Here is a 21,579-nt window from a genome sequence, read left to right on the forward strand (position 1 = left end):
CTCATCCATTCCTTCCTGCCTTTTTTCCAGCTGCCTCTTGAGATCAATTGCTCCCTCCATCATCCACTTCCACCTCCTCCCCCCTCTCTCTCCTCCATCTTTGCTTTTCACTTCTAAATTAAATTTTTACATGTTTATAAAGAAGGAAACATGGAAACATGAAGGCATAGTGTTTAGCGCTCACAACAAGGAGGTCCTGGGTTTGATTCCCGGCCTGGGGCCTCCACAGACGTCCTGTTTGGGTCCATTGGTGACTCTAAACTGTCCGTAGGTCTGAGTGGTTATTGGTCCGTCCAGGCTGACCCCGCCCCTCGCCCAGAGTGAGCTGGGATTGGCTGCAGAACCCCCCGTGACCCGGAAACAGATCAGAGGTAGAGGTTGAAGGAAGGAACCAGCTGCCACTGTCAGTAAAACCTTTCACATAAGACTCTATGTGAAGTGCAACATTTATTCACTATCTGATTCACTGGAGATTTTCTTTGTCTAGACTCCTCGTCAACATGTCATGATCGTCATTACAGTATAAAAAAAGCTCGATATGGAGCTGTTGCTGAGAAAAGCCTAATATTATTTCCCTTGGAGATTCAGGTTTGCAATCTTAGATCTCATTTGGTGAGTCATTTAATCAAGCATCCCGTGTGAGCCCCCATTGATGTTACAACGCGGCTCGTTAGGGGAAAGGGAAGCAATATAAGTCCAGGTGTGTTCAGCAAAATAAAGTTCGGCATTTGCGGGGAGCTTCCATAATTGACGTAAACAGAGAACCAGGAGGGAAACGAGGCCTGCAGCTGCTGTTCAAACCAAAGAAATAACTTTAAACACAAAAGAACCCTTAAAGTTAAAACTACAAGTAACTTTTCCTGAGAGAAAAGTAAAGTGGAAATAAAATGCTCTCACTAAATGAAAACCAAACAGTCCAAACAGCGGACCTGCTCTGAAATCAGAAAACCTTTATTTGTGCTGTGCCAGTAATTGCACAGCACCGGAAATTCGTCTTTGACGTGATTCTCAGAATTACAAGGAATAAAATCCACACACAGATAAACGTAAAATGCAGTGAAAACATAAAAACACAGAGAGTCAGAGCATAACACACAGATTGCAAAATAAATGCATAAAAATGTCATCATTTCATTTTGTTAACAATGTCGTTGGCAGCCGAAATAAATGATTTTTTCATTCTGTTTGTCCTTGATGGTGGAACCCTGTAACGGAGCTGAAATGAATCATAGAGCGGATGAGAAGGGTTGTGAAGGATAGTGGCTACCTGACTGTGTGCTGCCTGATATTTTGGCTGCGTGCTTCATGACCCGTGCCAACTTGAGTTTGTCTTCAGCAGAAAGGAAGCTGTACCAGGATGAAATGATGTGGGTGAGAAGTGACTCCGAACAAAGTCTGTGGAGCTGTGGACAACCCTCAGCCTGTCAGACAGGAAGTGGATAACAATTTCTGTTTTGCTTTAATCCAGCATTTTAGATGAACTGAGGCCATCATTCATCATTTTTCTGGATTCCGAGGAAGAACTGAGAGAAGAATGTTTCTGTTTCTGAATCACAGATTTCTGAAGATACACACAGACACACACATCTATCTTCAGTATTAGGTATGTGACCGTCAATGTTCTGCAGAGGTTCAACATTTAATTTGCATCTGAGCACCAAAGAAATAACACATGAACACACACACACACAACAAACAGGCTGACTCAGATGAAAACCCTCGCTAGAGCTTCTGGCTTTCCCTCAGGGAACAAAAAAAAAGCGAGTGATTTGTGTCTAAGAGCACAATTTGTGGATCAGTGTTTGTTTTACGTCCATGTCCAAAGTTCAGTGGCTGTAAACTCTTCACATAAAGATGACACACATAGAAACACACACACACACACACTCTCTCTCCACCAAAGCTCTTAAGGACAAAATAAAAGTGAAGTGTGTAATATTTCACCAGTGAAGCATGCTGACAGCAGCCCCATCGAATTATCGGCCTCTTAATCATGACAGCTTTAAGAATGTCATTAATTTGGCTCATTGACTTCACACACACAAGTTGTAACCCTCTTTTTTCAGAAAGGACTGACAAATTTGTCTCCATCCACACAAAAAACCCTGAAACATACAAAGACAACCCGAACCCATGGCCTGAAACACACACACAGATGAGAGCAGCTGCAGACAAGGCGACACCCTGGAGCGTGGTGACTTGGATAAATTGGATTAAATAGACTCATCACAGATGCCTTTTAGTGGATTTTAATTATGTCTCCCTGCATGGAGGCAACTACTGAGGGTTAAACTATAACTCATGATCTCTGACGGAGCAGCAGAATTGCCTTAAACTCAACCCAACAACTCTCAAAAGTTAGTTGTAACCCTTAAAACAACGAATCTTTGGTTCATGTTCAGCTTTTTGTTCTGTGTTCTCACTTTTCTCTTTAATCACATGAAGCATCGTTGATCATCGTTAACTTAAAAAGAAGACGAAGGAGACCTCATCTTCAGGTTCTGTTGCCAGGCAACAATCTTGCGGCTGTAGCGATGACGATGGGAGAGAAAAGTTTGGTGTAGCGACAAAGTCTACATCAGAAGGAGGTTGAGATGTTAGGTGTTGTTACTGTAACCATGACAACAGAGATCATCCAATGTGGGGGACGAACCTATTTTAGCCCAAATCTCCATCTTTTCCAACACGATTGTTTATTCCTGTCACCATGGCAACGGAGGTCCAGTCGGGTCCATCCTCCAGGGAGATCGGTCTGGTCTACGGAGGATTCCCATCACCGTTGAGGCGTCGCTCCTGTTTCCTAGCAACACTGACGACCCCAACTTTATTTTTCGCAAAAATGTGATATCTGAAGGCCTGACAAATCGCTGGTGAACTGAGCTGAAACGTGATATTTAAACACTGGTATGTAATAGTTTGGGAGGCAAAGGCACCACCCATTAAAAGGAGCCCCGACCTCACAACATGAGTGTAGAATGACTGCAGCGCCGTCTTTCAGCAGGACGGATAGCGGGGGAATGTAGATTGTGACAAGCAGCATGAAGAGGAATGCTCACAGCCAACAGTTTGAACTCATGTAATTCAGAATGGAGCAGAGAGGAAATCTATTTTAAATCCTGCTTTATTAATACCATCACTGCCTACAGGCGGGAAAGGGACAATTGAGTTGAAGAGAAATTTGCAGAAAGGGGGAGGGCCGGAGAGGGGAGGGAAGAAAAAGGATACAGTGGGAGGAAGAGACGGGGACAAAAGAAAAGACTCAGAGAAAGAGAAACAATGAAGGACAAAAGGGGAGAAGAAAAAATAAATATGAAAGCAGAAATACATAAGAGAGACATGAAGTCAAAAACAAGGCCGACAAAGGAAGGAAAGGGAAGAAGGACGGCACAAAGCAACAGAGAGGAACAGACAGAAACGGCGAGCTGGAGGGGACGAGAGGAAGATTTAAAGCAGCGATATAATGAGCCAATTGATGGAGAGGCCCGGGGTTAAGCACCTGAGGCCAGCCAGTAATTGGCTGAGAATGGCAGAGTGACAGAAAGACAGATTCAGCCTGCGACCTGGAAGGAGAACGACAGAGGGAGGAACCGGCTTATTCATCTTCAGATAAAAAATGTCATTGTGGCCGCGAACATGGAGGGAAGGACGGAAGGCTGCGGGAGCTGCCATAAAGGCACGAATACAGCTGTTCCTTACAATAATGTCACTCAGCCAATTATATCCACAACAGTCAGATTCAATTATACAAGCAGAACGTCTTTTACTTCAGAAGCCATTTGATTTTCATCATGTGTGTGATGAGCCCTCCTCTGGGTGTTGTGATATGAACTATATTTGATGATGGCTCTTTTTTCTTTTCAGTTAAACCTTTGATCACTAAAGCAAAATCCCTCACGGAGCTTTTACAGGGATGAAGTTCCAAAGAAAATAAAAATGATATTCATAAATCCCAGAGCTGTGTTGAAGGTTTCTTTTTTCTACAAATGATCTATGAATCCCCTGCTGATCATCTCTTCTGTTGCTGCACCTGAATTGGTCCATTGATTCATCCACATTCATCCATTTTATGCTGCTGATCTGAGGTCAGACTTCCAGCACTTCCTGGAGGACTTTGTGGTCTTTCCAGGACAGATTAGCTGTATAATCTATCTGACAACCGGCCGATGGAAGGAGCCCAGGAAGGACCTGGAACATGTCTGTAGGTCTGAGCGCAGACAAAACCACTAAGGGAACTCCTTAACCTCCAAAACCTCCGTCCGTGACAGACTCCTGTCAGATGGTCCAAGAACTGAATCCTGTTTTGCACCAAAGAGGAGGATGTCCGGATTATTTCACTCCAGTGAACTGAATTTAATGACACTTAAAGGGCAAAGAATTAGAAAACAGACATTTTTATAAAGTCGTGACACTTTCAGTGGATGGGCTGTAGATGGGGGGGGCTGGTCTGTTTGAAACACCTCTTCAACCTCTCACAGGGAATTCCAGGATTTCATTTGGAAATAGAAATTGTCAGTTTGTGTGAAGTGGCAGGAGGGAGGCTGAATGTGGATTTTTATTGTAAGAAAATGAAGAAATTCTTCACGTTCAGCTGTAGATGGCTCACCACCGTCAGCCTGAATAAGCTCTGGAGCTTCTGTCAAAGTTACGGAGGTCGTGCAGCTTCTGCGGGTCCTCGGATTATGGTGAGTCATCAGTTCACACAGCCAACTGTGTAGCACAACAACAGAAAGTCTTCTGTGCTGCTGCACGACACACCACGAAAAAAATCCCACCTTAAATTTCTTTTAGTGTTGGACAACACAACAAAGTTAAATCAACACAAACGGCTTCATCTTTTGTTCACGCACCACAAAATCGTCTGTTTTTTCCCCTTCTTTTGCAAGTATTAACTGAACTTTAGAAACTGCTTTGACGGCGCTGAAGTGCCTGCTTTTAAAATGTTTGACCATAGATGACAGAAAAAAAAGAAAGACTGAGAAAAGCCTTTTCAAAATGTAAGGCCACTGATTTTATTTTTTTATTTTCTTTTTAATGAGTTATTTATTTGGCCTCTTTGTTGCCCGTCAGCAGATCGAAGAGACAGGAGGAGAGGACGTCTTCGGCTTTGTGCTGAGAAGCCTCTTTCCAAATGTCACGACTCTGGCGGCGCCACATCGAGCGAGCTCCTTACAATACACCCACTGTGTCATTGTGTGTCTGTGCAGCTCCAGTACACACCTGTGTGTCTTTATGCATGTTTATGTGTTTGTGTAAAAGCAAGGCGCCACATGACCATTAGAGTCTTTGTGCTGTTGTGTGTGTGTTTTGTGTCAGTGATTTCTGTCCTGTCCGCTGCCTTAATGGGGGGTATTGACTGCTGTCCCTTGATATGACTTCCCTCAGCAGGAAGTTCAGACAGCAGAGGGGGATTTATTGAATCCTGCGTCTCCTCCACAAAAACAGACGTGATAATTTGACACAAGTGAAAGAAAACATGCAAATCAGAGCAACCAGAGTCGGTCTCAGGATGGAGGACCAGGACCAGGACTGAAACAAACTCACATCTGAGCAGTTTCCCTCCTGACTCTGTGGACAGACAGCACAAGTCCTGCATAACTGTTGTCATTACAAAGACGGGAACATGAGACATCTGGACCACGTGGTTCCTCAGACCGTCTCTGACGGTTTGAGGTGGACATGAAGAGCAGATTCTGTTCTGTGAAACATCGTAACCTTCAGTCTGAAGATGAATGGTGGGAAATGAACAAACTGAGGTGAAGACTTCCCATAAAAACCAATGTGGGATCCAAACCCTGGATGAAGCTGCTGCAGTCAGATCTCAATCCAACAACAGATTCTGACCTGTTTGTCTTTAACGGGACTTTCATCCTGAATCAGGCCGGAGAGGCCCGAAGCTCCCGGCAGACTCAGTTTACACTCAGTTTTCTTCAGGTTGATTTTCAGAGGCGCTGCCTGACGTCTGTCCTCCGTCTCAGGTCTCCTCCAGAACAATCACAGTTCCCCTTCCAGTTCTCATCGGCAGCAGGAAACAGGACAAGGAGGAGGTCAGCAGAGGCTGCTGGCTTTTCATGGAGACAGACACAGACCTACACAGGCAAAGAAATGCTGCACAACAACAACGTGTGCAGACACACTAACTCAACTTTCTTTCCTCTCCACATCCTCCACAGTTTAAAGGTACTTTGGGGCGACCGTCTCCGAGGTCACCGCGTAGTCTACACTACACTACACTAGACCAGAAGGTCAGGAAGATACAAACAGAGGCAAACCCCAAAAAAACCTTCATGTGATCTGGTTCCAAAACTGCAGCATTAATTTTCTGCTTGAGCTGCCTCCAGTCTTCAGGGAGAAGTTCACACAAGACGATGGAGCCTTAATAAGGACGACCAACAACGCCTCAGAGCCCCCGTTAAGGTCTCATGAAGATAAGAACAGACACACAAAACTGCCTGAAGTGTTCTCTCACAGGGTTTAAGGCTTTCTGCTTATGTGAGTGTTAAACTTCAGTTAGAACTCTTAATCCATCACAAAAACACCTTAATGAGAGAAACTAGAACCTCCGAGCCTGAACTCAGAACGTGGTGCAAACAGAGACCGCCTGGAAACCTGGACCTGGACTCTGGATTTGGAAATTTAATCCAAATTTAATTTAATTTAATTAAGACTGTTAGGCCTTCATTCTATTCAACAGAGGTCAGACTGTACTGAAGTCTATGGGAAAATGTCCCTCCTCCTCCTCAGTATCAGTCTCAGGATCTAAATGAACCATTTAGAGGAAAGGGGAGGGGTTAGGGGCGGGGCTTCTGTGTGACTGACAATAGAGGAGGTGACGGACCGGTGGGTGACGTCGGGGGTTGACAGTTGTCGTTACCTCAGGAAATTCTGTGCATTATACACGACTCCCTCAGCAAAGGAGAAGTAAAACCTGAACTGGAGCACTGGAGCAGCTGCTGCCGCCGCTCCGTGTTAACCAATCAGACGCCGGCGGATCCCCACATGTTCAGCTCAGGAGTTCAACGCAGATTCATATCTGCATTTCCTTCCTTCCTTCCTTGTTTCTCGATTTCAACCAAAACTTTTGATCAGTCCACAACTCAACACAAACACACAACAGATTGTGTTCATTGCTCAGTGTGTGTGTGTGTGTGAAGGCAGAATTGAAAGGAGGGAGGAGGCTGCAAGGGAAGGCAGCTTCAAATAAACTCAGGAGCACACAGAGCCACAAGAGCCCAGTAAGTCGACATTAATCAACACACACCAACTTCTGACGCACACAAACAGCCAACACTCCCCTATGAAGACATCTTGGTTGTTATTGCTGCACTTTCTGATGAGATGTGGAAGTCGAGAAAGCAATCAGCTTTCTGCCTCTGAATGAATAACGCACATACACACACAGAGAAAAGCCACACAAATATTCAGCCCATCAGTTTGTCTCAGCTTGTTGTTGGTTTACAAAGATCAGTGTGTGTCCGCGTGCGTGTCTTTTCTGCAGAAAACTGCCATGCAGTAATGACTGCTCTCACTGGGGATCAGACGCCGTGAATTCCACCTCCACCTCAGTGTGTGTGTGTGTGTGTGTGTTGACGAACCCTCTTGTGTGCACATTTATTAGCCCAGAGATTGAAACAGTGGGCGTTCAAGTGGGGAGAGAGGGAGTTAGTAGGCAGCCAAATCATTTCTCTCTATTATTTTGACGTGTTTCTTACAGTTTATTGTAATTTACTGCAAAACACTTTGGCAATATTGTTAATTTGTTGGACGGGCGCGCACATAAATCACATTGGGAGGGGGCTAAACTAGATGGAGGGGGGCTGTAGACAAACAAACCGGCGCTCTCTGGAGCCATCCTTCGTCTCCACCTGTTAAAGGTGGAGGTCAGCGTGCAGGCAGGTTTTTTAATTATATGAAATATTAATACATCTTAAATTCACTCAGCCTGTCTTCACAAACCGGCCGTTAAAACGACTACAGCTTTGTGATGTCACAACAGCACATTCAAGCCCCGCCCATCTGGACCCGCCATCAGACTCAGTTTCCAGGAGTGTGTACCTGAAATCTGCGACACATCTGACAGAAGCCTGACAGAGGAAACTGCACTGAGATCTTAAAACCACAAATACATGCTCCATGAGGTGAAATGATCACCTTCTCTAAAGCTACGATATGACCGGTTCTGCATTATGGCTGCAGTTTTTTGTAACATCTGCAGTTGTGGAGAAACTGCAGTCTTTTTTTGCTCTTTGTTATTCTTCTCTTGCTCTGCACAGCAACTACCCCCCCGCTGGAGCCCCCCGCCGTGACCTCGGCCACGGCTTCAACACACCGCTGCTGATATGATGGAGTTTCCAAGATAGGAGGCTGTCTGCTTCATGTCGACTGTCTGAAATGTGGGAACCGCAAAATTAAAGCAGCCTGAAATTTTCCAATAATACTTTAACCCTTCAGCCAAGCTGATAGAGCGTTAGGGTTAGGGAATTTTTTTTTTCATTAAAGCCGCAGCCTAAGGGAGGCGTTACGATTGGAGATGAAAGACAGAGAGGGAGCTGCCCAGATATACCGTCAGAAGAGCTGCCGCCTTTTCTCCACAGAGAAGAAGACGACTGCAGACTGATCAGCAGGAGAAAGCTCATTGCAGGAAACCTGAAGTTAAACCTGATGGCTCTTCCTGTTTCCTCCTTAAACAGAATCATCTGATCTGTCTGATCTGGATCAGTCCGACTCTCTGACTCCTTCTGTGTGTTTATCCATCATCTCATCCTCCATCTTTGATAGTGACATCTGGAGTCACGTCTCTACATCGGACGCTCCTATTGGCTCCAGTGGGTGATGTCACAGCCAATCAGAGTGTCTCATTCAGAGGCCTGTTTGTAGAGAAATTTTCAAAGGCAAATCGGATGACTTAGAGGAGAACTCTGAGATTTAAGGTCTCAGATGACTCGTTTTACATCAGAGGCTGAGAAATAAAGGTTTTAGGAGGCTGGTCTGAGGTTTTAGAGGGTTAATATTATATGTGAACACACATTTGGCTGATATCAGAGAAAATAATGATGAGCCTGATTGGAGAACCAAACTAAGGACAGCTTTTTGACGATCCCAAAGTATAGACACAAAAATCTTCAGAACAGGAGTCAAGTGAGGAGAGCTGCAGTGTGTCTGTCTTTCGATGTGAAGGCCACGCCTGTAGACAGCAGGATTTAGTGTCTGTTGGCCGATTCCTGATGCATCACATCTTGTTACAGAGCAAAGGGAGTGTGTGTATCCAACCAGGTGTGTGTGTCTGTGTGTGTTTTCAGACAGCTCTCTTTCTGCTACACAAAAGCTCTTCTCTCTCCCACAGAATGTATCTGAGAACACTTAAGTAGTAACTCTTGTTTTTCTCTCATTCACCAAAACAACAAACCAGCCGACCTCTCTTCTCGTCTTCTCTTCCTTTCCGTTCAGGTTTCTTGCTCTTTTTGTTGTCACTCTCACTCATCAATGAAGCCGTCGTTAAGCAGCAATCAATCACCAGGAAAGCGAGCAGGTTTGGTGCCGTGTGAACGACCGTTACTTCGTCCATCTAAACGCTCCGGTCTCCATCGTCATCAGCTCCTTCCTCTTATCAATGACGATAAATGATGTTAAAGATCGAGCTCTATGGGGTCTTTAATCAAAGAGAGGTTAAAGGTTTGTATAATAAAAGAACCTGGCTGAGGGGAGAGGCCATGACATTGCTGACAGCAGGCCAATCAGACAGAGCCTTATTATAATTAAAGTCCAACTATCTGGAGTGAGTTATCATAAGTGTTAGCCACCTTGACGGATCAATATTTATCTGCTGGCTCTTCAAACAAAGCAAAGCACACAGACTGGCTCTATTCCTGATACGTTTTTTGGCAGCTCTCATGCCTTCTTTCTTTCCCTGGTAGTTCTGAAATAAGCTCTGAAATTAGCACCAAGTTTACCTTCTCTCTCTCCAAAGGCCAGTTTTTTTTGTCCTGCTTTTCGTCTTACGAATGAGCATAAAAGCCGCTTGTTTGCTTTTCATTTATTCTCACTACATCCTGAATGATTAGATAAACACGCAATATATTATAGGTCTGTATGGAGGTCACGCTGGCCTCCACACCTTCATCCCACCCTCCTCCTTACAGTCCAGGCCAAAGTTTGGCTTTTGATCGGACGCCGAGTCCTCTCCTCTGTCAGACGATCTTTAAACTCTTCTGGGGGACTCTCTCCCCTGTCACAACATCTCTGCTGCTGCAGCCCAAAGGCAGATTGTTTCTGCCACCTTCAATCCATTCAAAGATGGCTGGAGACTCGAGGACCTCGCAGAGAGGAAACCACTCCACAGGCCTGAGACCTCCCAGCCGGTTTACAATCTCCACGGATGGTTAAACATCAGCTGCTGCAGGCGGTGGAGGGAATCTGAGCAAGGATCCAACAAACAACCTAACAAAAATTTGAATGATTTTTAAATCACTAACAGGAAACATTTCATGACCAGATTATCTCACAGATGGTAAATGTCCTTCGTACACAAAGTTTGAAATGATCAGGACCTGCAGCTGAGCAGGTTCAGACTAGAGTCCAGGATGTCACTGATTGCTGCGATCCAGGGTGAGCTGGGATAGGCTCCAGAGGTAGAAGATGGATGAACGAGTGAGTGAATGAATGAATGAATGCCACCCTTTGGTTTGTCAGCTGTCCTTCTGAAGACTCAGGATTGTAGCTTTGACCTCCCAATTCTATTGTCATTTAAAAAAAATGAACATCATGTTGTATTTCAGACTGAGACCATAAACTCATCAAGAAAACGTTTACTGAGGAGGCGAGGGGACATTTTCCCATTGACTTCAATACTGTCTTCCTTCTTAGCACCATTATCTTCACTTTACTAATTAAATATTTAAGAAGCTTAAAAAGCTCAAAAAGTTAGACAGAACTTGTAACGCTGAGGAGAATCCAAACAGCGGCAGTCTGATTTTACCTCCTCAGGCTGTCGCACAGTGAAAATCAAACATGCTGACGGTGACATGATGGAAATTGGGCCACTTTTCCATCACTTGTTCATTTTGGTGTGTGCTGCCAATGAATAGGCAGCTATCAGGCCAAATTCACTCCGTTAACCTCGGCTGCTTCGACAGAACGACAGAAAGAAAGGCCAAGCTGCTGCAGAAAAAACTTCCCTTTCGGGCCTCGTCTTCATCTCTTCATCTTTTCCATCCGCTCATCCTTTCCACTCTCCGCCTCCTCTGAACAATAATCACCTGCTTCCTCCCCACCCAGCCCTCCACATCCATCTCTTCCTGCTCTTCTCTGACCTCCCTCCTCCTCCCCACGCCTTCCTCGTTTCCTCCCGGTACACTTAGATATAGAGAAACAAGCTTGTTGCCCTGGAAACCATGCAAATCAGCCCCAACTGGCCAATTACAAAAGAGCAGCAATTACAGCTGGACCTGTTCTGTTTAATGGGCTTCATCCTGTCCGCCTGTTAAATACCACACACACACGCAGTATGTACTCTGCCGTCCCTCTTGACCAACTACAGTCATTGTTAACTTGGTAGAAAGAAGTCATGCTGAGTGTGTGTGTGTAGGGTGGTTTGTTTTACTACATTTGTGAGTTCCAAAATGAATGTCACAATATAGGTGTGGACAAAGATGTTGAACCAAACATCGGCGTTCAGACTTAAATTGAGGTCTGTGTGTGTGTGTGTGTGTGCCCCATCCACTCAGTAGCTGCTGCTAAGAGGCAGATTGATGCCAAACTGATTGTCTGTGTTTACTGCAGCCGGAGACGATTCCACTCCGATTTCCCCCCACAGAGAGGTGAGAGGGGGCGAGAGAGCACCGTGCACAATGGGAGAGGGAGAGAGCGAGGAGGCGCGTTCATCCATCACATGTAGATTAATAAAGACACAAAGTGATCCTACTCTCTGGGATCTGGTTATTTCTCCTCAGAGGGGTCTGCAGGAATCATTACGGAACTCTTGTGTGTTTGTGTGGTCGTTGTGGTCTTCTCATTTTGCTTTTTACAATTATCACTGTGTGTGTGTGTGTGTGTTGTGTTTGTGCATGCAACAGCTTCGTTGTTACAAGGTTCTTATTGATGTTTCTGGTTTGGAGGAAGATAAGGGGCATTTACGCTCTACTTCTAAGTGTGTGTGTATGTTTGTGTGAGTGTGTGTGTGTGTGTGTGTGTGTCTGTGTGAGTGTGTGGTGACAGAGACTAGGCTACCTAGGTGCTGTGTACTGCCTCCTATCTAGACTTAATGAAGGAGAAATTGGATCCTGATGGCTTCGCGACAAAAGACAGCCCTGCAGCATTGTGCGTGTATTCATGTATGTGTCTGTCTGTGTGTGTGTGTGTGTGTGTGTGTGTGTGTGTGTGTGTGTGTGTGTGTGTGTGTGTGTGAGTGTGTGTTTGTGTGTGACTTATTTGCGGGTGAAATGGGCAACATTTTCTTCTAATAAAGAGCCTCTATTTCTTTTGTGCTCGCCTGGCTTCCTCCTCAAACTCTGCTACTTCATTGGTTCTGCACTTTTGTGTGTGTGTGTGTGTTTGTGTGCGTCACTGGGCTTGTGTGTTGCGGAAGCTTATTACCCAGAGTTCATTCTGTTTTGTTACATGAGGTTTTAGGGGGGAAAAAAAAGCAGGAGAGGGCAGGAACAGAAAACGAACAAAGCGTCAGAAGAACCCCAGAGGATTGTGGGTAGTCGTGCTAACCTGCAGAAGTGTGGTCATATCATGAGTCCTGTGTGTATTGTGCATTTTATTTTGTAGCTGTGACTCACTTTTTGTGTCGTTTGAAGTTTTAGTTTTTTTATATTCCCCAACATTCATCACACATCTGCTTTTACGCACATTTTCTCTGCACACACTTACTCTACACACACACACACACACACACACACACACTCTCTCTCACCCCTGGTGTTACTCATCCTGCTGGCTCACAGCTCCCTCTCAAGTGTTGATTACAACCGCTTCCCTGCTGCAAAGCCAAAAGTGTGTTTGCATGTTGACGTTTGTGCGTCTGGACAACACAACATTTTAGGTAAAAAAAACACACTAAACTGTCATTTGTAAAGGGAAGTTTGTGTGTTTGTAGGTCTGAATAATGTGACTCCTCCAGCGTCATCTCTTCACGTCTGTCGCTGGTTTTTAAGCACTTCACACTTCGTCTCTCAGACAGACAAACTTCACACCTTCTCCCCACTGCTACACAAAGACACACATTACACACCCTCAGAATAGAGGCCTGTTACTAGGAAGATCTGAAGCGTTGTTGTATCAGGGCAGATTCAGGTTGTTGAACTGTGTTGTTGTAGTTTCATGACATTTGATTAACACAACTGAGGGATGTAGCATTAAACAGTAAAACACAAAACAGTTTTCTGTGTAAAGATGGTGGAGTCCTGACGCATGCAGTCCCGCCTTCAGACCAGAACACAGGAGCTGGTCTGGAACTGGCACAAATCCTGATCAGCTGGTGGACCCTTAGAGCTGTCCCAGTCCTGGTCTTAAAGGATCAGGAGGCCCCTCAGAGCTGTTAAAGCTGCTAGATGCTACCTTATTTAAACATCGTGTTTTCATTACTGACAGCTGTTTTTGTCGGCCCCCGGGCACTCTGGGTAACGGAGTCCTGAGGTCGTTTATTTTGGTCTGAGATGTCGGTGCTCCTGATTAGTTAAAGGACCCTGAAGTTGCAGTTTGAATTCTCAGGTGCTGATTCAAAAGGTGAAACTTAAAAAGTTGGAGTCGTTTCCTTCCTGTTGGGCTGCTGGCTTCATCCAGCGCCGTGATATTTTTAATCCAACTTGTTTCATCACTGTCATGAATTAGATACAGCTGCAGTGTGAATTTGCCAAATTGTCGTCTGGATGGCGGATAATAAAGAGCCTCTGTGGAGCACGCTCGCACAAAGACAGAGGCCGGCCTCTGGATCCAGGCACCAAGCTCACAGGAATGTGAGCAGAAATCATTAAGAATGGGACGGCAGGGCTGTGTCATCAGGCCGCCACGCTGACCAATCTGGCCTTCAGTCTGTCCCGAGTCCCTTTGCTCTGATTGATCTGATGATGAAAAGGTCTCTCAAATCCAGAGACACAAAAAATACAAATTCAGGCACGACAAAGCAGGCGCACACTCTGAGCGGAACAAACACACCTACACAGATATTCTCTGAAGGTTTCGAGTATAAAAGGCCGGCAGATTTGTCTCTTCAGGGCAAACACATGCAACAGCCTGAGTCTTGAGGTTTCATTCAAATGACAGTTTCATCCACCTCCAGAAATTGTGTGCATCTCCTGACGCCTGGAAAAAAGTGGTGCATTTTGTCAGATGACCTTAAACAGCTGAGTCACAGAAAACGACAATTGGACTGATAATAAACACATCTGCTCTGCATGTGAGCCGTCTGCCAACAGTCTGCATGTGAGATGTTTACTGGACATTTGTAAACTCTGTCATCTACATTTATTCTGTGTGTGAGGTGTTAGAGGAACACCTGTAAACAACAGCACTGGCCAGCAATCTGCACAAGAGGTTGGTTTTGAATCCAGAAACTGCATTGTGTTTTAAGCGTTGAAAGCGTTACAGCCTGCAAACATCCCAGAAGTCGCTTCAGTTAGAAAAAAAGGGAGGCACTCCATGAGGCAGGATTTCAGCACTGCGACAAAGACCAACAACCGCCACAATGAAGCTACGCTGAAAGAGTGACAAAACATCAGAGCAAATTCAAAAGAGGAATTCAGAAGAAAGTGTGAGGCGCTCTGCGGGTGGCTGTCGCTCTCAGCACCAGAATGAAAGAATATCGGATCGCAAAGAACCAAAAGAAACATGTAGAATGACCTCAAAAGAGAGGAAGGGAGAAACTAAAAGAAAAAGGATGAAAGGACCAAGGACGGGGACATGACAGAGAAAAAGTGCTGACATAGAAACTCAAAGGGACGAGAGCAAATCACAGCAGGACAGTGAGTTTTACATCGAGGAGCGCAATAAGAACAGAAGACGATCGACTCAAAGAGAGAGAGAACACAAAATCAGAAGAAACGGAGAGACTTCCCTCCACACAAAGGTGAGACAAAGAGGAGGCGGTTTTTTCCTGATCCCAGTCGAGGTTTTATCCTCCATACAAGCCCGTTGACTCACAGATGGATTTTAGCTCTCCTGCTCTGATGGTTTGCATGAGAGGAAACATCCAACACAAAAGAGAGTGGAAAGATTCCAGTTCCTTCTTATTCCGTGATTACGGCAAAGAAATACATTTATCTTGAGCTGTCTGGTTCAGAGGAACCGGCGCAGACTATTTCCTGGTTGCAACAACAACCACCTGAATCTGATACCTGAAGTCTGACAAACAAACAAATTATTCCCACTTCGAACCAAACAAACACCGTCAGAAGGAGCAGCGTCTTTAATACAGTCCCTGTAAAAATGAATGAAAACGCTGTTTATCTTCATTCCAAGGACACAATTCACTTCACAGCTGAACTTGGAGCTCTTTACCTTCAGCACTGGCCACTTTTCTCCACCATTAGATTAGTGAAATTTCTCTTAGCAATGAGGAAATAAGCTGCTTCGGTCGTGAAAGTGTCCTGAATATCAGGCAGCATCAGAGAGCAGCAGGAGGTTTGAATGGGACCAAAAAAAGGAGGAAAATCAAGATTCTGAGCCAAAGTCTGCACACACATTCATTCGGCGCCTTCAGATGGAAAAATAGAAAGCAGAGCAAAAGATAAACTAGTTCCCTTCACTGCGATGACGACCACAAAAATACACACAAAGTTAAGCAGTTGGTGGACTGATGCTGCGTCTTCATAGTGAGGCTGAAGAAAAGCCAAAGCTGGAGGGAAACCAGTTCCCTTTAACATCAAATCAAAAAATGTAAAGAAACTTCCTGGAAATGAAAACCGCTCACAGCAGGGAGGTGGAAGCATTGCTGCCTCTTTCAGCTCCGGTGTGACGGTGTTTCCAGACACATTAGTGAGGAGGGGAGGATAAAGTGGCCGGTGAACTGGATATAATTAGAGCAGTCACCTTTGTCCAGAAGGGAAATGGAGCAGGAGCGTCCCAGAGGCCTGAATCCAGCCTGGTGTAAAAAAGTGAGATCGTCGCCGATGAGATCTGATATTGGAGGAAAGCTGCACTTTTCTCGAGCCAATGTTTCAGCGCAGTCTGAGTAAGATAAGGATGAAACTGTGGCAGCCTCATCAGAAGAGATCGACCAAGAGACACCTGAGAGGGGACATCCTGAGTTCAGACTGCTGACGGAAGAAAGACGAGCTGAATCTGAAGGAGATGTGGGGGGGTCTGTGGTTTGAGGAAGACAGACCTCATTAACAGGAAGAACTCAGACTCTCCTGAAACTTGAGTTTCATCTTAAATCTCCATTTAATTGAATTAATTGTGAGTTCCTCTCAGAAAGTGCTGGTTTTGGCATTGAGGTCTCAGCTCCTGCCATGCCCCGCCTCTTTGCTCATTCTTGGATTATTTGTAAATTGGGGTATGTGTGACGGTGCATCAGCTCATTCTGGGCTTCAGAAAAGTGTTTCTGTACTTCCATGTCTCAGCTCTTTCCGGGACTTGGAGACGTTCTGCTCCAGACCGAGTCGCTGGTACTGTTCCACCTGAGTCTGGCCGTGCGTTTCTTCAACATATTGATTGCAAATTTTTTTATTGTACCTGCAAAATCTGACCTCTGAACTCTTTAATTCTGGGAGTGTTTCACGCAGAAAGGATGCACTCTCTTAACGGCATTCAAACTGCTTGGCTTGGCAGAACGGCAGAGCAGCAGTGTCAGCCAAATCAGAATATACCCAGCAGGTGAATTAAAAATCCATCTTTATGGGGCAACACATTAGCCAACACTCACATTACCATCCTTCACATAAAGATCTACTTTGTAAGAAATGGGCGAGATGGGGAGAGGAAAGAAGGCGCTGGTTGGAGAATATAACTCTCAGGTGAATTAAGCCTTTATAGAGTGCTGAATATTAGCCAACATTCGCATTAGCATCTGCCTCCGATAAAGGAGGAGGGGAGGAAAGGCTGGAGGAGGAAGACGAAGAGAAAAGATACTAAAGGAAGATTTATATCTGGCAGGTGAATTAAAAGTCTATCTTTATTGGGTAACATATTAGCCAACACTTACTTCATCATTCATCACGTAAAAAATTTGAATTTACAACGAAAGAGAGACGAAGTGGGCGGAGATTAGTCAAAGATTCAGTCTGATCTCCTCCTCTAAAAGCTTAAATTTATGGAGACGAGGCTCAGAGTCTGTATTCACATTTTATGTTTGGTGAATATTAATTTTAAGGAAATATTTTCAAGGAGGGAGAGGACGGAGGAGTGGGGGGAATTTGGCTGGGATCACTGCAGCATCGCCAACGTGAGAGACAAACAGGAAGCAGCCGATTTGAAGTCATTTCAGGGACCATGAACCCTCAGAGGTCACATGGATGAGACAGGAACGGGGAAAAAATCCTCCAAATGAAAACACTGTGATGAATCGTTCCAAAGCCTTGAAGACGGAGAAAGACGGAGGACAGGGCCAAGAGCGGGGAAAAGGGAGGAGGAAGGAGGTGGGGGGGACGGATAAAGAAATCAATCACCATCAAGGCCGCATCCTTGCTGCACCTCAAGCGAAATGGAGAGTTCATTTCAGCTCGCCTCCTCGATCTGGTCTTCCCATCGCTGTCACAAACGCGCCACGCTACAGGAAGCACATGGCCGGAAACCGCTGGCGAATCCCTCTGAGCCAACAAAGAGCTGCTGGGTGAAATGGCCCGGATCCCATTTTGAGCGCCGGCCGCCCAGCAGCCTCCATCACGCCAACAGAGGAACAACAAAATCGCCAAGGGCTTAATTTGTGTCAAAGCCAGAGAATCGTCCGATATCCTGCAGAAACAAACCTCCTCAAACACGACACGTCTTCTATTCAAGTATAATAAAGACTTACTGCTACAGCCCATAAAACAAAAAACAAACAGGAAACAAAGCCACCAGTTTGTTGTTTGGCCGTCAGCCATCTTGGTTTTTTCACACCAGAGGATTAGGATGAGAGGAGTGGGGGGGAGAGAGAGAGACAGAGAGAGGAAGGCTCGCTCACGGCTGTTGATTCAGATTCATCAAAAAAACCACTCAAACTGTTTCACAATAAAAGCCTTTATGTGGAAGCGCAGAAGACTCCCAGTTCATCATTCGGAGTCGACTCGTCGCTCTCTGAGCTGCTGTCTGTCCGCCATCTTGGTTTTTGAACCGTATTTTAAGGAGAAGGTTCAACAACAAAACACCTTTTCAACAAACCGTCGAGTCGTCAAAGTTTTTATATTAAATGTGATAAAAAAGCTCCGAGCAGCTTCCTGAGCTGAGACGCTAACATGAGCAGAGAGGTGAACGCAGCACACACACACACAGACACACACTAACACTTCCAGTGACCAGCAGGCTTTCTGAACATCTGTCATACCTGCCTGCTCCAATCCCATCACACACACAGACACACAAAACACTGTGAATGGTTGTGACAGCTCGACACAGCAGCACTGTCCCAGGAACACATGTTCTGTTTACACACAAAAGGCAACACAAACACACAGACACACAAAATGTTCTGTAATTTCAGACTCGGAAATCTGAAGTTTCATCCTTGTGTGTGTGTGTGTGTGTTGAAGAGTGTATGTCGTCAACTAGGAAAGTGTTTGTGAAGCAAAGCGGGGGGCTTCAGGTGTGCACAGCAGGCAGCCTGACTCTGTGTGTGTGTGTGTTTGTGTGTCTTTGTGCTGTAATAAAAGAGCCAGGTGTGAGTTCTAATGTGAGCTGTGTTCAGTTTTGGGACCAATCAGCTTCCTGCGAGGGCCAAAGTAACAATACGGAAATAATCTACCTGGAATAAATGAAACGCTGTATTTCCACCATTCAAACATGTTTTTTAAAAAGAGTGAGTCTATTTTATTAAAACTTCATTTTCACCTGCTGATTAACAGCCATTGAAAAAATCAGGGGGCGGACAGAAGACATACACACAAGAATCACACACACGAGCGCACACAAAAATTAATTCACACACACACAACTAGACACATCAAATTCCCACTTCAATTAAATTAACGCAGCTGCCAACTTAATCCTCCAAAGTTCTGATATAACTTACCCATTACAAAAACAAGAACAGCCCCAAGACTAGCACACACAGACACACAAAGGCACACAAACACACACAAGCTATACTTTCTTACAGGCAAATAGCTCCTTCTCTCTTTCATCCACCTCTCTCTCCTCATTCGGTTTCTTTCCCCCTTGATTTCTCCCTGACAAAGGCCTTTTCTCTTTTCATTGAATCACGGAAATCTCAGGAGAAACGAGTGAGAGTGACAGATGAAGAGAGGGAGAGATCTCAAAGCAAAAACAAAGAAATAAAGGAAAGATGAAGGCAGGGAGAGGGGGAGCGCGGAGGGGGAATCGGAGGAAGACAAAAAGACAAAGTGAATGAAAGAAAGAAGGAAGGAAGTCAAAGGGAGGGAACAAGGACGAAGGGAAGGGAAAAGGAAGGAAAACAGGACGAAATACAAAGGAGCATCTCCAGAAACAGCATCCCCACGGAAACCAGCTGATTTTCAACTGGACCTCTGTCGTCATGGTAACGGTAATAAGCAAGTGGTTGAGCTCAGAATCAACCAGGTTACGTTCAGGTATAGATGAGTTTGGGTTAAAGGAAATTCATTGTCATGGTAACAACAACAAATAACAGAAACGAGCTGAAGATCAGATTTATATCTTTTGTTTTGTCGACTCTTCACTTCTTTTTAACAACTTCCTCCTCCTCTCTTATCGTCACCTGACGACAAACATAACAACTCGCAACAAACTGCGATGAAAGAAAGATAACGAAGACTGAGAGAGGAAGAGGAAAAAGGTGGTTTCTTCAATGAGAAAAGATAACAACAGTCCACAGAGAGGAGTAAAAAGCACATAAACAGAGACGCACACAGGTTGTGTGTCTGCAGATCATGGACGGCACAGCATCTACTTCCTGTCTGAAACAGACAGAATCAGCTCACCTGCACACTTAGTCCTGGTGATCAGTGGCGGCCCCGGGGGCCCCGTCCCTCCCTCCCCAGGTCTGGACAGCAGGACCTTGATTTCGTACTCCACGTCTGGGTCCAGGTGCCACAGCTTGTAGGTGGGGGCGTCGACCACGTGGGTCTCCGCCCAGTTCCCAGAGGTGGTCCGGTACTCCACTTCCTTCAGGATGATTGGCCCGTCGCCAATTATGCTGTTAGCGTTGGGTTTGATCCAAAGGTAGGTGGCGCCGACAGCGAGGAGCTCAGGCGGAGCGATGGGGGTGGGCGGAGCTGTGAAAAGGAAGGCAGGTGGAGGGTTAGATTGAGTCTTTCTGCTTTCACAATAAAAGCTGTTAAATCAGAAAACAAAATGTGGGTGAACGCATCGCTACCTGAGCTCATCACGGCTGAATTTACAAACATTACTGAGCCAATCTTTCCCGAAAACCACTTTAAAGTCCAATCAATGGCCTGACACACACACACATGCACACACAGACACACACTTGCAGCCCCCTGTAATTTTCAAAAGTAGCAAACACAATCTGAAATGCATCATTTCATTTTGTGGTGTTTTATGTGCCACCTGCCTGCCAAGATATTCTCACACCTCAGTTCATTTCCCAAACACAAATAACCGTCGCCACCATGAAAGGAAGTTATGATTCTGTTATGAGCATATCAATATCCAGGTTTACATTGTGTTCTCACAGCCTGATCTCCCACAGACCCTCTCAGGACTTCACTTTGTGAAGGAACGTGCAATGCTGAAATCCATCAGAGACATGTGATGTAAATGCAAAGTAAAAGCTGTTTGACTTCTGCATTGAAAACAGCCGCTTGAGGCTAAAAAAAGGGGGGGGAGACATTTCAGGAGAGCAAAGTTTCCACCTGCAGCACAAATCCATCACAATTTTGACACGTTGCTGACAGCTACTCTGCCACTAGACTTTCACATTATGCTACTTAAAAATAATGGCCTCTGTCAAGCCTAAAAGCCCCCAATGCTTTATTACTCCATTCTGAGACGGCAGCTTCTTTTCAGAATGATATCTGAGATCCACGAGAGCGGTGAGACTGCTTGGATATGATGCACACAACAGGAAGAAAAAGGAAAATATCTAAACAAAGCTAAGTTTGCCACTGTGGACATTTGCATTGCCTGCTGATAGGAGGCCAGGCGGTTGAAGATAAAAACCCCTGGAGCCCACGCACACATCTCCGACCAACAAATCGATGTGGAGACATGCTGCTCTGACAGTGACGTTGTGTGTTTTCTCCTGTCAGGGTTCAGACCGCCTCGGAGGTCCAGCTCAGCAGCATGAAGAATGAAACTACCACGGACAGCTCCCACATCTGCGATCAGGATCAGCACGTTGGACAGCGCCATGAAGCGGCACAGACTGAAGGATTCTGGGAGTTCTTTTGTTTGTTTTTTGGTCTCTTTTGAATCCTGTAGTCTGAATCCACCTGAACTTCTTGTTATTTTTCTTACTTCATTGATTCATCTGAAGATGTTTCACGT

At 45.2% G+C, this 21,579-nt stretch overlaps 1 protein-coding gene across 1 annotated transcript in view; it reads right to left on the reverse strand.

Annotated features, from left to right (window-relative positions):
* The window catches only part of ptprt (protein tyrosine phosphatase receptor type T), a 167,966-nt gene that overhangs the window by 109,305 nt on the left and 37,082 nt on the right, over positions 1-21,579 (reverse strand). The window contains exon 8 of the mRNA XM_029502321.1: positions 20,052-20,345. Within this exon, the coding sequence (XP_029358181.1) occupies positions 20,052-20,345 (294 nt within the window). The remainder of the gene's footprint in view (positions 1-20,051; positions 20,346-21,579) is intronic.

This window comes from Echeneis naucrates, chromosome 5 (genome assembly GCF_900963305.1).
Source record: "Echeneis naucrates chromosome 5, fEcheNa1.1, whole genome shotgun sequence".
NCBI classification, from domain to species: Eukaryota; Metazoa; Chordata; class Actinopteri; order Carangiformes; family Echeneidae; genus Echeneis; species Echeneis naucrates.